General features: G+C 40.6%; 1 protein-coding gene across 2 annotated transcripts in view; it reads right to left on the minus strand.

Annotated features, from left to right (window-relative positions):
- Nucleotides 1-18,090, minus strand: part of il34 (interleukin 34) — a 31,417-nt gene that overhangs the window by 6,959 nt on the left and 6,368 nt on the right. For both annotated transcript variants that reach the window (XM_033968785.2, XM_055222720.1), the window contains exons 2-6: nt 11,703-11,883; nt 3,519-3,622; nt 3,142-3,219; nt 2,878-2,955; nt 2,359-2,466 (exon numbers count right to left, since the gene is read on the minus strand). In XM_033968785.2, the coding sequence (XP_033824676.1) occupies nt 2,359-2,466; nt 2,878-2,955; nt 3,142-3,219; nt 3,519-3,622; nt 11,703-11,745 (411 nt within the window). In that variant the 5' untranslated portion in view covers nt 11,746-11,883. The remainder of the gene's footprint in view (nt 1-2,358; nt 2,467-2,877; nt 2,956-3,141; nt 3,220-3,518; nt 3,623-11,702; nt 11,884-18,090) is intronic.

Here is an 18,090-nt window from a genome sequence, read left to right on the forward strand (position 1 = left end):
GAGTGGCCGGGCGCACCCTTAGGGATAGGGTGAGGAGCTCGGTCACACGGGAGGAGCTCGGAGTAGAGCCGCTGCTCCTACACGTTGAGAGGAACCAGTTGAGGTGGCTCGGGCATCTGCTCAGGATGCCTCCTGGACGCCTCCCTAGGGAGGTGTTCTGGGCATGTCCCACTGGGAGGAGGCCCCGGGGAAGACCCAGGACACGCTGGAGGGACTATGTCTCTCGGCTGGCCTGGGAACGCCTTGGGGTCCCACCGGAGGAGCTGGAGGACGTGTCCGGGGTGAGGGAAGTCTGGGAGTCCCTGCTTAGACTGCTGCCCCCGCGACCCGGCCCCGGATAAGCGGAGGAAAATGGATGGATGGATGGACAATGACCATGTTTAGCATGTCTCACTCGCAATGTTAAGTGTGAAGAACTGTGGCAACATGTAGGAAAACATAACAAAACAAGAGTGCAACACTAGAAGTCAAGTGAACATTTGTGTGTTCATGGGATCTGATCATTCAAATTGCAGGGTGTAAATTATGCATTATCAGAAAATCTGTGTTCAATGTTTGAGCCACATGTAAACAGAGAAATAAGAAAATGATTGGATGAAGTCCACAATTCTTTTAGATTTCTTTGTTTCTTTATATTTCTTTTTCTATTTTTATTTGTTTTTGTCTCATCCCTCCAATGAGTCTCATCACTGCAGTGAGTTTAATAGCATGTGTGTCCTAAGAAAAGTCCAGCTGGTACCAAAAACCCTCCTCAACTGTAACTGGAAGGAAGAAACCAAACTCTTCCGGGAATTCACAACATTTGAATGAGTTCTCTTAAAAACAAAATGAAGGACTTATAAAAGCTGGTAGTGATCACAAATCCAAACTGACCTGATTGACTTGACCATCCTTGACTATGCACCTGCGATTTCTTTAATAACTTTTTTTGTTACAGGAAATGTGGATGTTGCATGATTTCTCTTGTTTTTCTTCACATGCTCCTATGAAATAATCACACACTAACAGCACTAACAACAAACCAATAACACAAAATGTTTCTTTCAGAATTGTAATTAAACCAAAGCATTCTTTTACAGCAGATTTTAGATTTTAGTTTTACAAAATTCGATTATGAGAGAACAAGTGTAATCATTTAGAGACTTTTTTCCATTAACTACAAGAACTGTAACCTGACAACACCCTTCAAGACAAAGCTAACCACAGTGAACCAACCATGACAGCTGAATGATCTGAAGATAATTTTCCAGCTGGACCAAAACCAAAAGCACCCTCCTGAGCAGGAGGACATATGATCTTTCCCTGAGCAGAACCAGACCTGCATCATTAAACCCATCCTTCTGTTTCACAACTGTCACTGGAGGAAAACTTTAAGAAAGTTCAGCCATTTTTATGTGACTTAAAAGAATTTGACCTGTTCTTCATGTCCCCAACCATAGTCCTGAAGATCGACACATGGGCAGAAGAACGATTCCAGAGAGGAGCTGTGGCTATAGAGATGCCGAGCTGCATGCAAATGGAGACTACAGCCATGTGTGGTCAAAGGGAGGACAAAGGGACAGAGGACAGGCAATGGGAATAACACCACCGTCTTGTGAAAGCAGCATTCATCTTGTGAATACAACTCATACTGGCTATGGGTAAGCTGAACTGAACACAACAATGCTCCTTAAAAGTGAACTGTTGAATTTTCCTCCATCTCAATCAACAAACTAATGGAACTGACGTGTTTGTGACAATGATTGTTTATGAAGTATGATTAAATAATAATCAAAAGGGAGATAGTGTGATGGAAATGGATGTGTATTCTAGTTGTGAAGAAAATATTCTTATCATATATCTTTGTGCAAATGCATTTGATCCATGTCAGTCTGTCCCAGACCAGACATTAGACCCATCCCATAGGAAACTGCGTTGTTTTAACTGTCTTCAAGTGCAAAGGTTGATTAACACATAACTGTGAAGAGATGTGACCCTGCTTTTGTAATGTATGATGTTTGTTATTCTGGTACTCAAAGCTCAGATGATCTGGGAGGGATGGACTGAGAAGAGGCGACTTGGGACGCCAGGAGATTGGCAGTTTGTGGCCAGGGCTGTCCTGTCCTATCCTTTGCAACAAAGAATCAACCTTTTTGTATTTCATAACTCACCATGCTTCTCAAATGTATAATTTAAAATAGTCTAAATTTTCATCTTAGTCATCTTACCAAAGGTGAACTTCGAATAAGTCCTACTTCAAAGTAAAATGCATTCAATCACAAAATTGTCTCCTTAGTGTTATGTAGAACTAGAAATAAAATGATATACCCCACACCTGTATACATAATTAATAGATTAGTCATGGTGCAGTGAACGTACCTCAGCAGGATGTGCCAAAACAAAGACCCCTTCTGCATCTCGGAGGCGCGTCTCTAGCTCTGCAGTGTATGGCCGGGATGGATGTCTTTCTGGCATCACACGAATAAGCTGCAAATGCAGTTTGTCAGAAACATTTGAAACTTACAAGTGCATGGATCTTTCAAATGCATGCATAAAAACTCAGTGCTCATTAGAAAACACAATAGCTTTTCATTTGAAGTCTTTCATGAAGAGTTACAATACAGTCAATCCCTGCTGCTATTTTTATGACAAAGAACTGTCTTGGATAGCGTATTTATGGCCATAGTCCAGAGAGACATTTGAGATGTGACAACTAATACACCTTTTAGTAGTAGCACTTACATAACTCAAAGAGAAACTGCAAAGTACAAAAGTGTATTATTGGATTAATATTATCTATGGTGAAAATGTAGTCCCTGGCCAGAGAGCTCCACGTGCTCAAAAATGATGTCAAAAAATTACATTTATTTGATTAATACTAGTAGTGATTCATCATACCTTTTTTAAGATGCCTTGATTGACTTGGAACCAAAGCCTCTGGAGAGTCAGCTCATCCAAGCCCTCCACATTTACTCTCTGCAAACAACAGATGAAAAACAGGAAATAAAGACTTATAGTTCAATTGTAGTTCACTGCAGACTGGTGTCACATAACATGACCTTTGACAAGCACAAACCTCAAATGGGAGTGCCCATAAAGCACAGCACTTCTTTCACAGAAAAGACAATAAATTAAATGGTATCCAAAGACAGACATACATACCATCCAGCTTATGTTGGAGAGTTTAAATATTTCCTCATAATGAACACGAATGCCATAGTTGATAGGAAAGTTGTGCTTCTGCAAAAACAATTAAAAACACTTGGTTATTACTCTTGCATTCTTCAGAATGTTTAAATTGGCCTCCTATATTCAAAAGTTAAAGCATAAAAAGCCTTTTTGAAAATAAAAGGTTTTACAAGTAAATGTTCTTTGAAAAATCTTTGGGATGCCATTATCTTAACAAATCTAAATATAATCTTAGCTTTTCTTTACTTTTTTTGCTCTGGCTTTATCCTGGTGAGCCAGAGATTAAGCCAAAATACTTTTTGGCCCATGAAGCGTGTACATGCGCTCCTCCCCAGCGAGATATCTCTCACCATGTAGCGCCTCCTGTAGCTCAGACTGTCGTTCAAGGTCTTCAAAGGGGTGCACAGGCTGGAAGGTGTGGGGGCCATGAGGACAGGAACCAACAGAAACAGGCCTATAGTAACATCACAACATAGACACTATTAAATTGCAGTTTAAAAAGAAACACTAGGTACATTTACATGCCATGGCAGGCAGTCGCATATAGAAGTGGTCATGGTTCAGGGGCAGTCGCACTTCAAAGGGCATGATTAAGGAGAGGTCACAATTCAGAGCCAGCTGCTAGTCCATGGCGGGTGCATGGGAGGGACGTGCACACAGTGGCGAGGGCCATCATTGCCACTTGCAGCTTTAATTATATATTTCTGTTACTTGTATTTTTTTGTTATTATTTTATGATTCATGATTTTTCCAAGTCTATACAAGAGTAAACTGGGGAAGATTAATGCAGCAGGTCCATAGGTGTGCAGCAACCTCATTACTCAACCTAGCCTAAGTTATCTATGTCACTTGACTTTTAACTTCACTGTAAACACTTACTACATGTGCATACTAGAGAAAACAAAACACAATATACCATATAATTGTAGCGCAATGTTTCCGTAAAGCAGTGGTTCTCAAATAGTGTGGCGCGAGATGCCGGGGGGGCGTGTATGACTCCGCGTATGACACTGTAGATACTGTAGACAGCGCGTAAGCAGCGCACAGCAAAGAGCAGGAGAGAGCGAACAGATCGTGACACAGAACAGTGAACAAGAAACACTTTTGCTAGAGACACTATAGAAAACATTTTAACAGGGATGAAAAGAAAAGCGGAGATCGACGGAGGTAATGAGACACACGAAAGTCACACGAAAAGTAAGACGAGGAAGTTTGATGAAGAGTATGGAGCACTTGTATGGACGGAGTACACTGCAAGTTTGAGACACAAAATGACCAAAAAAAAAAATTAAAAAAAAAAAAATCCAGAAAATCACATTGTCTGAAGAATTTATTTGCAAATTATAGTGGAAAATACGTTTTTGGCCAATAACAAAAGTTAATCTCAATACTTTGTTAAATAGCCTTTGTTGGCAATGACAGAGGTCAAACGTTTTCTGACCATATGACATTCTCCCAATCCTCTTCTGGATCATCCAAATGCTCTCTGGCAAACATCAGACGGGCCTGGACATGTACTGGGTTAAACAGGGGGACATGTCTGGCACTGCAGGATTTGAGTCCCCTGGCGGCATAGTGTATGTGTCTGATGGTAACCATTGTTACTTTGGTCCCAGCTCTCTGCAGGTCATTCACTAGGTCCCCCCGTGTGGTTCTGGGTTTTTTGCTCATTGTTCTTGTGATCATTTTGACCTTGCGTGGCGCTCCAGATTGAGGGAGATTATCAGTGGTCTTGTATGTCTTCCATTTTCTAATAATTGCTCCCACAGTTGATTTCTTCACACCAAGCTGCTTACCTATAGCAGATTTTATCTTCCCAGCCTGGTGCAGGTCTACAATTTTGTTTCTGGTGTCCTTTGTCCAACCGAGCCCACCTCATAACACATAAAACATATAGGTTTTTCTCCTTGAAGCACAAACTTCCATGGCCTTCTATGTCTACAACTTTCCTCTTCCTGAACATTTTGGGATCATTATTTGCAAATATTTCTCAGTTTCACTTGTTGGGAAAATATCATTAGTTTATGGTCCATTCACACATTAAAGCAGCATAGACTTATTTCAAAATGACAGTCATGCCTTTTAATTTACTTTCTCGCGGACTTCATAAAACGACATGGTGGGCCACATTTGGCCCCTGGGCCTTGAGTTTGACACACATGCTCTTAAAGAAGAAGTTACAGGTCTGTGAGAGCCAGAAATCTTGCTTGTTTGTATGTGATAAAATAAGTATCACATACAAACAAGCAAGTAACAAGTATGTACCAATTAATTCATTTAAAATCCTACAATGTGATTTCCTGGGTTATTTCCTCTCATTCTGTATCTTTTTAAGTGGGAGAACTTGCAAAATTGGTGGCTGACTGAATACTTTTTTGCCCCACTGTAAAAGAAGAGAAGAAACAGTAATCTCGACGTAATGTTGAGTGAATTTTACAAAGAGGTTAGTGCAATTGTTAATATGACAAGTTACGTTATTGTCGTCATTTTAATTCACAATGTCACCACCACACCCACCACCATCTCGAATATGTCAACATGTTATTAGCACTTAGCATAGCGCCGCAGTGGCAGGTGTAGTAGCAAGTGGTGGGGCCCTCAGCCCAGCCCAGTGCAGGGTGCTGTTGCTATGTTTGTGACCGAGCGCACATCCTTCTTCCCTAGTAGTGAAAGTCATGTGTCATTATGAAACATAACATTTTCATGATCGTGTTTCCTGCCTGTACATTATATATGTGTGTGTGTACTTTAATTAGTATATTGTTGTTATCCAGTTAGCGAGAAATCTGTTGTTCTGCAGCTCTGAACATTAAATCCAGGCTAAGGCCCACACTGCTGTCAGTGCTGTCTTGCTGTCGTTGCGGTGTTTGGTGCTTGGCTGAATTATCGCGAGAGCCTGAGGCATTGATGGAACTAACGGGAGCCTGGTCTTTTGCATTTGTAGGAGAGCTGAGCAGCGGCAGCATAATAAAGCCAAGTCCACGGTTAGTGACAGTCTTATTCAATGCACTATTCCATTTTTTAAACTATATATAACTAAAATCCCTATCCCTGAACATTTCACATTTTACTTCAAAACTAATGCAGAGATTCACAGATACAATACTCATCAAAATTGCAATTTACATGTTCCAAACTGTGTGATATCAAGAGCTCAGTTTTGCCTATGATCCAGAGGCTGTAAAGTGTGGAGCCAATTTTCACATCACATCGCAGATCAGAAACGTCATTTAAAAAAAGTTTAAGGAAATTTTTCAGGGTAATGTTTAATAATCCTTCAATTGGATGTTTTATTAAATTTTAATCCATGTTTAATTCACTTTTTTAAGTTGCATAAATGCAATTTTTTAGACAATGCAATACACCAATGTTCACTTTTATGCACAGTGCTGTGAAAAAGTAGTTTCCTTACCAATTTCTTACTTTTTCTGCATCTTAGACACTCTTAGCCATTTCTGATCAGATTCAGATTTTGTGGTAATTGGCAATGAGTCTTTCACATCGCTGTGGAGGAATTTTGGCCCACTCCTCTTTGCAGAATTGTTTTAAATCAGCCACATTTGAGGGTTTCCGAACATGAACTGCCTTTTTAAGGTCATGCCACAACATCTCTATTAGTTTCAGGTCTGGTTCGTCGTGGTTCGCTAGAGTCCCAAAGATTTAGAAATTGCTTTGTAACCTTTTCCAGACTGATAAATGTCAGTTATTTTCTTCTTATCTACTCCTGAATTTCTTTGGATCATGGCATGATGTCTTGGGTTCAATATGGCCGACTTCACCTTGTCAGACAGGTTCTATTTAAGTGAGCTCTTGATTTGAAAGGTCTGGAAGCAATCAGGCCTGGGTCTGGTTTAAAAATTTAACTCAACTCAATATGATTAATCACATTTGCCTCATCATTTAAGGGGGGCAGTTACTTTTTCACCAAGGATCATGTGCGTTTGGATAGTATTTTTCTATACTATCCAAAATGTGCATTTCTATAAAATTACCACTGAAAAGTTGCATTTTAAGTTTACTTGGGTTATCTCTGTTTAATATTTAAATTTGTTTGATATCAGGAAGGATGCAAATACTTTTTCACAGCACTGTATTCATAAGGTGGACGCTTTAATATAAGCTCTTTTTAGGGCCCACTAAGGCTAGAGCCGACCCTGCACAGCATTATGCAAGTATGAATAAGGGATAGGATTAAAAGGAATACATATTTTTAAAAGGTTGTTTTTGCTGTCGGCCACAATTTTCTATACCACAAAAGACCACTAAAAATCTGATAACTATAAAATGACATGACAAGAGAAATCTGATCAACAACTAGCAACATTTATTAGTGAGTCAACTGATTTTTTGAGTAACCGATGTATTTGGAAGACAAAGTACCCTTAATTTAAAAATATCTCTTTTTTATGGATGTGAACAATCAGAAACAAATCAGATTGCTCACAACAGATGTCAGTAGCTGCAGTGCACACACGGTCAAAATCAGATAATTATCAGATTTTTTGCAGTTTTAAGATAATTAAAATGTAATGTAAACTGCTGATTTGTGATCATGTGGTCCCTCATCAGATGTTGCTATTTGCATGTAATTTAAATAATCTTAAAAGTCCATAATCAGATAATGAACTGATTTTTGGTGTGCATTTAAAGGGCCACAGTACGATATGTACAATGAGAAACCATTTTCCCTCACACGACCACTGCCTCAAGCTTGACCTGTCCAGTGATCTTATAATTGACATCCTGTTTCAAGGGGCTTTTTGTTGGTGACATTCTCAGAGACTCATTAAATTAACTGAGGTCCAGCCACATAACATGATATTGTGTCAAATTTCAAACGAGTTCTGTAGTACAAGGTCTTCAGTCAAAATTATTAGGTGCCAGTTTCCATATGTACTACTATTTAAAGAGTTATTAGTTATTAAACACAGTACATAGGAGAAATAATTATAGAGATGTTAGATTAGAAAGGTCATGAAGGTGAGTTTTTAAATTTGAGACTTGTGATTAAGTATGGAGTAATACTGTAGAAAAAAAAATCAACATGTATCGTTGTATCTAACACCAATTGTTGGTATTGGACTGTAACTCATACTCCGAGCTAAGGTAAGGTGGTATTTCCTCCACTGATTCTCAAAAGGACTGGTTGCTCATGTTATGCTATTATAACCTGACTGGAACCTCCTTAGCGTTGTTACCTGTCAGTCCTTACCTATTACATTATCCTTTCACCTCATAGATCACATTCAGTACCCTGCATACAAAACAGATCAAGATTGATGGCATGAGTCACAAGAGAGTCACAAAGGCCGTTTCCTCAACAACAAACTACAGCACATGACTGACCCACACTAACAGATCTTTGAAGAGGAGAGACCCCACACTTGACTATAAATCAAACTTAATTCTATAAAAGTCAAGAGAACGGGGTTGGTGTTTTGTTCAGTGAAATATCCTAACCATATCACTGACAGGTAACTTTGAATGTAATCTATAAGGATTACGGGATCATCTTGTTAAGTACAGCCAGTAATGTTGTAGAATGTGAGCAGTTGTGAAAGCCCATGCCCCTGGGAGGTGTAGTGTTTCCTGCTTCCTGAGCTTAAACAAGCGACTGGGTCAAGCTACAAACAAGAAACGTGTGCTTTATATAAACTTTTCCTCACTAACTCCTTGATAAATTATACAGTATTGTTACAACTGGCCAGATAGAATAAGACATCTCATTAGCAGGTGGTTAAACTTCCCTACTGCTATTATTGGCCCGAGCCAGCATTGGAGTAACTGGCGAGGGAAATTGTTTTTGATGGGGTTTTTTTCTTTTCCCAAAAAAATTATTGCGTTTTTGACCAGCTGAACATTGTTAAAAAAATGTGATAAAATGGGCATCAAGAGAATGCCTGATATGTACCGATTCATCACTTCAGATTGGACAAGCACATTTTGGAGTAGGCTCATGAAATTCAGAACAATGATAAAAGCTCCGTGAGACAAGTCAAAAGTTGGATTGAAGTACCACCCTGTAATGAACAGAAAGTTGGCCATATTGGATTGAAATTCTGTTGTCATTATAACATTGTATGAAACATGAGTAATCCCAGGTTTTTCATCCAATTAAATCAATAGTTATCCATTTTTCTTGGATATTCATTTCAATATTTGTGTAACACACAGTTGTCTTTATTTTCTTTGATAGGTCCTCACTGCCACATGCAACAGTTTACAGAGCTAAAATTTTAACCAATAGTGCAAAATCAAAAAAAATAAAGCAGAGTAATGAGTAAATAACCAGTGGTGACTACAGTGTCCCCTATAATATACATAAACTACTTTCCAAATCTATATAAAGAGACAGAAATGACTTTATGCAATCCGATTGAAAAAGTCAATTACACTATAATTTTATCATGCACGAGGTTGCTGGTTTAAAGCTATGGATCACGCCAGTATAAGTCAACTGGCACACTCCACTATGGAAATTAAGTGAACAGCAGATAGTGGCCTGGGCGCTTGTCAGGAAGGGAGAATGGCATGCCGGGCAGCCGCATACAGATTTGGTCATGATTCAGAGGCAGCTGCTAGTCCATGGCAGGCACATTGGGAGGGATGTGCACACAGCGATGAGGTCCACAGATCATTGCCACTTGCAGCTTTAATTATATGATATTTCTGTTACTTTTATTTTTTGTTATTATTTTATGAATCATGATTTTTCCAAGTCAATCAAGAGTAAAATGGGGGAGATTAATACAGCAGGCCAAAAAGTGTGCAGCAACCTCATAACTCAACCTAGCCGAAGACTTTTAACTTCACTTCACTTCAATTATAAGTCTTATAACACAAATGTAAATGTGGTAATTTGATTATTTTAATAAACCATTTAACTTGGATGGATGCGATGCAGCATGACCACAGTGTGCACGTCTGATGTCGCTCACAGTGGTCCATGGGACCGCTCAGGGAGTTTGTGTGTTTGCTCAGACTCGTGAAAAATTAGAAGGAACATTGCATACATGTACATTGAACATACTTAAAAGTAAATGTTAATAATTTTATTTACATAATGTTTTGCAAGCCACAAAAGATCAGTCTTGCTTTTGAACCAAAGATTTTACAGTGGTGTCTTAATCAAATATGATGGGTCTGACACAGTTATAGATTTTCCAGTCAGTGGTCTCATTGTGTGCCCATAGTGTTTCATAATGTACCATCTAGAATTTATGTAAATGTCAACCAACTTGAATACCTGTTATAAATTATCCAAACCTCTTTCAAAAAAAGTCATTATTTTATGTCAAGCTGTGGGTTTAGTCAGAACAAAATAACAGAACAGGTCAACCCAACCCAAGTACAATGAGTTCTGAAGGCATCCATGATGTTAGACCACAGCTGCCATACCACAGACTGACCACTCGTAGATAAGTGAAGTCAAAGGATCTATTGTGTTGCAACTCACGACTACCAACACAATACTAAAATTAAAACCTGGTCAAATCCACAGGAGTGTTACTTAAATACACACCATGCAGAGAAACAAAACTAAAAAAGAGAATAATGCCTGGTATGTGGTGAACTTTGCCAGTGTAACTGCCAGTGTATCTCTGAAACTCTGCATGTATATTGTATCAAATATAACACCAAAATCAAATATACTGCTGTTATGCTTTTGTACATAACTAGTCTGCTATGGCCAAAATAACCAAATGCCCCAGAACACAGGGCAGAAATAGCTGCATTCTATGTTTCACTTTTACTATATATAACAAAGAAAAAAACAAAAAAGCTTCAGTTTTGCTGGAACCAACCCTAACCTGCTAATAATAAGACTAATGCCCTGTGCTTCATTACAGCTGTAGCCATATCTGTAAGACACCCTTTTGAATGAGGTATCTAAGGTTTAATGTAAAATGCTGCTTTGTTTTAAATTTTATGTCCAAATACACTGTTAAGGAAATATTTAAATCACTAACACACCCACACGGGAAACTTTACAGAAGTGAAGAAGATTTGAACTAAAGCTGCCCTGGTCATACAGGAGCCTACCTGTCGCAAGAACTAGCTCTTTGTACTCATAGATGGGCAATAAGGCAAAAAATTTAATATCACAGTTTTTCTTGGAAAAATTCAAGTACACTCTGTATTGCATTTAAGAGGTAAATAAAGTAATCTACTTCTTCTGAAAGTTCACACTTAATTGTGATTGGTTAAATCCAGATGTTACTCACTAAGCCTTACAGAAGGCAGCCAATTGGAGAAGTGGGAGGGAGAAAAAGTGTCTATGTTTGAGCATACAGCCCCTGCTCACTTTGATAGTGCTGGTCTTAATAGTACTAATACTAGAAGTTATAGTATCACTATTAATTATAAAGTATTTACCTGCACAAATACAAAACTTTCAAAAGAAATGTTTAAACTATGCACTTGTTTAATTACTACTTTTACTCTATACCTGAGTAGAGGTAGAAGAAACATACAAATTTACACACAGTTTTTCACCTCAGCTACATGTCCACATATTAAGAGGTGGCTCTTACCCAGAGGGCCTCCCAGCAGCCAGGCAGAAGAGAGGTGAACCATGCTCAGGCTCCAGGATGCACTGCAATCACTCTTCACCTCACTCCTCACCGAGAGGGTTGGCCCGGACACACATGGGCTGTCAGGCACCCGGGCTTCACCGTATCCTTAAAACATTACTTCTACTTTGGCTTCTCCACTCTGTTAAGTGAAAACAATACAAAAACCTCAGAGATCAAGAGAAAAATAGGTTGGCAAACAAACAGAAGTCAGAACTGGCCTTGGGTTCCACTGATAAAAGAATGGACAGAACAAAAGCTAGAGTGAAGTCTGATATGCCCTCAAAGTTGAAGAATGTTTTCAAACATTTGGATGTACCAAATGTCATCTCATGAAATCTAAACTATGTGATTTAGGCTCAAATGTTTGGAATTCTGGTTTGAAGATGCTCTCTTCTGAGGAGGAAAAAATAAAGGTGGGACGCTGCAAACCCTGAAGATATCAACTGAATATTCTAATAATTTAGTACTTCAAAGTAATTGCTGAGATTAATGTAAGGAATGTTTTTAAACCATTGAAAAAAATGAAATGAAGATATATTGTGTTGATGTCAGGGTCAAAGGTCAAAAGTCAAAGGACAATCCCAACTCCTATGTTACTCATGTTGCTCATATGTTACTCATGTTACTCATATTGTACTCATGTTGCTCAGCTGTGACACAGCTATAATATTCAATTTGGGATCACTTGTCAGATATTTCAGATAAATAATATTTGTTATAAAGAACAATATATATTTAGCTATAAAACATGTCAAATCTACATTAAAAACAAAAAATCTGATGGTGTAAAATGAGCAAAGAATCAGACACACAGATGATTAGACTTGAATCAACTTGAATCGTGCACTTAGCTACTGACCCTGGACCAAGTCCATTTGTCATTCAATAATCACAATAAGCCACAGCCAGGTTAAGTGAATATACCCCCTGACTAGAAAATAGTGTACGCAGAAGCTAGCTAAAAGCAGCACATTCTAAAACAAAAATCATTTGTTTGGTTTTAAATTGACAGAAATAATAAATCATATACATAAATGAGACACAAAGAATTGTGGCTTTCAGACAAGAGAGTGAACTTTCAATGAAAGGCAGAAGGTTTCATTTTGTCAATAATCTGATTGTGCCTCTGGAAATAATACATGAGTAATGATGTTGTTACAACTCATTACATGCACCTTTGTAGTGTATTTGTAAACTTCCGAATCATAACTTGGGCTATAAAATAAATTAACACTTTGAACTGAAAGAATAATGTTTATGGCTGACACGTAAGATTAATTATGTATTATGTGTTGAGCAGAAAGTGTTTACAAGTGATTTTTCTCCAAACAGGGAATAGCTAAGTCAGCCAGATATGAGAGAAAATGATTTTTAGGAGAAAAAGAAAGAGCTTATTATCATTATTGTTCTCTTTTAATGTTAACTATTGTTATTACTATTTCCCATGATGCAGTAGTTAGTAGTGACAGGATGAGTGTGCCTTCACAGAGATATTTCACATAGAGCTCAGGCCACTCTCCCAGTGTCATTAATCACTTAAATATCGTGTGTGAAACCCCAACAACCTTCTGAACAGCACATAAAATGGAACTAGTGCATAACCTGATGACACCCGCACCTGGAGCTCATCAGTTGCGCTTTATATTTTTTTGTCATCACTATTAGTTTGCTGAACGCCTGGAATTACCATTAGTCTGTCATACAAGACAATGACTGTATCATTAGGTCTTGCAACACAGATCATTTTGTAGTTCATCAAATGTCTGATTGGTCTGATGAATGGTCTAAGAATGGAAATAAAATATGTATATTTTTGTACTTTTAACAACCACAGCCAAACATTTTGAGTCTGTTTACAAAGGTGTAGTTGTACTTCCAAATGTTATTTGTAGCACGCATGTAGCGCATGTGGCTCAGAAAGAGGGTGAATTGATATTTTGGACTTGGATATTGAGTTGGGCGTTGGGCTAAATCAGAAGAGTTAAGTATCGGCTCACTGGGAGGTGGGAGAGCAGTGCAATAAACCAGACTGGAACAGATTTACTTTGTGGTTGGTACCATGTATTGCAAGTGAAACATAAAACACACAAAAACACAATATTTACAAAATCTGCAGGATTTCAGTATCAGTCTCAATATTTTACCCTTAGAGTAAGGCAAAAATAAGTGCACTTTCACAGTTTAGGTCACACAATACAACAACAATGCAGCACTATCAGCATATCATCTCCAAAAATGGGCATACAATAGAACAAAAAATGAGGTTGCCACTGATATGGGCTTAATTGTCCATAAAATTTCCCCTTTTGTCCATATGTTAAGGTTGTGAATGCGAATGTTTGAGTCTATGGGAGGGACAGGCTGCAACAGCCTCCTACCAGACCGCAAAGGCTGTAGAGTTGAATGTGATGTTCCAGTTCTTGGTAGGGCTCCTAGCTCGCCATCAAATATTGTGCCCAACCCGAGCACACCTGGCCTGTATTAAACAGAATTACCTTTTAGAAAAAAACTATCACTTTTAGTATTAGCTGTCGTTAGTTTAGTGTACACAAAATCCATGTAAAATACTGTTGGTATAAATACAATTACAATTTAAATTGACTATGTTGACAGTAATGCACCGCGGTATATTAACAGCACGTGTGTAATGCTAATGCTTTGTAGTACTTGACAACCAAACAGACTCACCAAATCCCCTTGTTCGCGTCAGAACCCGCGGTCTTTACTCAGCGTCCGTGATAATGGTAGTGGCTCCTGTGAGTTTAAAACACGTAACGGTAGGTTTAGAAGATGGATGGTGGTTGTTATTGCAAAAAATAGCGGAGACACGGTACCTGTGCAGCTGCCCTGTTGCGCTTCCTCCCAGCTCTGACTGGAGAGAAGCGCAGCTGCATTATATAAGCGCCATTAGCGTGTGATTGGCTGAGGTGGTCACGTGAGGGGGCTGAGATTATACGGGGCGTTTACTGATATACAGGAAATGGGAATTTGCAGTTACTATAGGTAAGTGGATTTTACACCTGGGTTACATCCTCCCCGCCTTAAATCGTGCACGTCCCGTTGCATGTTAAACGTCATAAATGGACGAAGGACAGTTATCGACGTTAGCACTGATGCCTAGTGCGTCCGATAAACTATGTAACATGGTTTTGACGACTAATATTAGTGGATTGCCCATGGTGGGATAATGGAGTCTTGTTGGTGGTGCTCTCTGGCGTTGTGAACGTCTTAGGGTTACGTCAGAGTCATTGTCAGGTGGCTTAACTGAATTGGACTCGTCAGCAGGACCTTCAGCTGTAACGACAGAATGTTCAGTGGGTATCTCTTCAGGTAAGTTTACCGGTTGGTTTTCCTCAGTTTCAGGTTCATTTCCTTGCACATCAGACTGTTCACTGCTGGATTCGGTGACTGGAGCATTGGAGAAGGAAGCTGGTGGCTCCCTTTGGTCTTCAGCTTCAACTGGATGATCGGAGGTTGAAAGCCTTTGGCTGTCATTCTCAGTGGGTGGATCCAAGACAGGAATGGAAGATTGTCTCTCCACTGTAAAATGGACTGTTGGCAAACTCGGGTAAGGTGTTAATGGTTCTGGATTGTCATCCTCTTCAGCAGGAATGTCGGTGGCAAGGTTTGCTCTTTTCATTTGCTGTCGGGTTCTGGGCCTTTGGACAGGTGAGTTTGTTTCAGATTGCGAGTCATTGTTGTCCTTGAGAAAGGCACATGGCAGGAGGAGGTCTCGGTGCAGTGTCCGCATTGGTCCATTGCCATGTTCTGGCTTCACTTTATAGACTGGAAGATCTCCTGCTCTATGGACTACAACATAGACCTCTTGCTCCCATTTGTCAGAGAGCTTCTGTTTCCCACGTAGGCGGACATTCCTGACGAGTACACGATCTCCTGGTACCAAGGCTGATGGGATTACTCGACTGTCAAATCGGGCTTTGTTACGATCGGTAGATTTCAAAGAGTTTTTGGCAGCAATTTTGAAGCTTTCTTGGAGCCTTGATTTCAGAGCTTGAATGTATTGGGAATGGTTCTTGTTCTGAGGGTCCCGCACTGGCAGCCCAAATGCAATATCAACTGGTAACCGAGGGGTTCGTCCAAACATGAGTTCATAGGGAGTAAACCCCGTAACCTCGTTTCTGGTGCAATTATAAGCATGAACCAGCGGCTTGACATGGTCCTTCCACCTTGCCTTTTGTTTTGGCTCCAGGGTACCTAACATTTGCAACAATGTCCGATTGAAGCGCTCCACCGGATTTCCCCTCGGATGGTACGGCGTGGTGCGGCTCTTCTGAATGCCAGCAACCTCACAAAGTTCTTTAATTAACTTTGACTCAAAATCACGCCCTTGATCTGTGTGTATTCGCTCTGGAATGCCATAGTAGATGATAAAGTTCTCCCATAAGGTTTTTGCCACAGTCTTTGCGGTTTGATTCGGCGTGGGGATGGCAACGGCAAATTTGGTGAAATGATCAGTGAGGACTAGGATGTTCTGAGTGTTGCTGGAATCGGGTTCGAGGCTGAGAAAATCCATGCAAAGGAGTTCAAGCGGTCGTGATGTTATGATGCTGACAAGTTGAGCAGCTCTCTCCGGTAAGGCTTTTCTGCGCACACAGCGGCCACAAGTTTTTATCTTCTGCTCCACGTCTGTTGCCATTTTGGGCCAGTAGAATCTCGTACGGACGAGGTCGAGTGTACGATCAATCCCCATGTGGCCCATGTCGTCATGGAGACTTCTCAGGACCAGTGGACGCAGATCTTCCGGGACGACGAGTTGATATGAGAGATCCTCATTATCCTGTCTCCGTCGGTACAGTATCCCATCCACAAGCTCCAACTTTGACCACTCTCTAAGCATGAGGGGAAGTTCTGGGAGCTCTGCTCTTACAGTAGGTGGGATCTTCTCCCCCGTCTCAAGTTGATGGATGAGCTCTCGGATGGAGGGATCTGAGTGTTGTTTCTCTCTGATGTCGAGAGTAGGGATAAATGGCAACTGGTGGAGATCTTCGGAGATGTAGCTGTCAAGTAGGGTGTCAGCATTGATGGATAGGGACTCAACGAGGGTGAGACCGATCTGCCCTTGGTCCTCCGGCTGTGAAGCTCGAACCAGATGATTTTGGCAGATGGCATTCACAATTTCTCCTGAGATGGCATCAGAATCCACTGTATGCTGGGAGATGAATTGATTCAGAAGTTCATTGTCTTGTGGGGCTTCTCCACTAGAGCACAGATGAGGGCGTCGTGAGAGCGCGTCAGCATCGATGTTCTGCTTACCAGCCCGGTACAGGAGTTTGAAGGTGTAGGTAGATAAGGCAGCCAACCAACGGTGACCTGTGGCATCCAATTTTGCAGAGGTTAGGATGTAGGTGAGCGGGTTGCTGTCAGTGACCACGGTGAACTCTGCTCCGTACAAATAGTCCTGGAATTTCTCGGTCACACTCCATTTAAGGGCCAGAAATTCCAGTTTATGGGCTGGGTAGTGGCTCTCGCTCTGTGATAACCCACGGCTGGCGTAGGCTATGACCCTCAGCTTCCCTTCTTGTTCCTGGTAAAGTGCAGCTCCTAAACCAGTCACGCTTGCATCAGTGTGGAGGATGTACGGACGAGAGGAGTCTGCAAATCCAAGGACTGGAGCGGTGGTGAGTTTCTTTATCAGGGTCTCGAAAGCCGACTGACAATTGGGACTCCAGCGCTCTCCAAATGGCTGATTTGGATTGTAGGTAGGTGTCTTGTGAGGTCCCGGTTTCTTTGACTTTCGAACAGGAGCATACCCTCGAGTTAGGTTATTAAGTGGTTTGGCTATGATAGCGTAGTCTTTGATGAACCGGCGGTAATATCCTGCAAAGCCCAGAAAAGAACGCAGTTGTTTCAGCGTGGTGGGGATTGGCCAGGTTTTTATGGTTTCAATCTTTTCCGGGTCTGTCTCCACGCCTCGTTCTGACACGATGTGTCCCAAGTAGCGAACAGATGTTTGGAAGAATCGACACTTCTCAGTTGACAACTTCAGCCCGTATTGATGCAGCCGGTTCAAGACTCTCAGTAATCTGCATTCGTGCTCCTCCAAGGAGTTAGAGAAGATTATGAGGTCATCCAAGAATACAAGCACCTCCTTCAGATGGAGGTCACCCATGCACCGCTCCATCAACCGCTGAAATGTGCTTGGAGCATTGGTGACACCTTGGGGCATTCTGTTAAACTCCCAAAATCCAAGGGGGGTAACAAAGGCGGTCTTGGATTTATCTTCCTCATACATTTCAATCTGGTAATAACCGGATTTCAGGTCAAGAACTGAGAACCATTTGGAACCAGATAGGGCTGAAAATGACTCTTCAAGGTTGGGTAAGGC

The sequence above is a fragment of the Periophthalmus magnuspinnatus genome, chromosome 6 (genome assembly GCF_009829125.3).
Source record: "Periophthalmus magnuspinnatus isolate fPerMag1 chromosome 6, fPerMag1.2.pri, whole genome shotgun sequence".
Taxonomy (NCBI): Eukaryota; Metazoa; Chordata; class Actinopteri; order Gobiiformes; family Gobiidae; genus Periophthalmus; species Periophthalmus magnuspinnatus.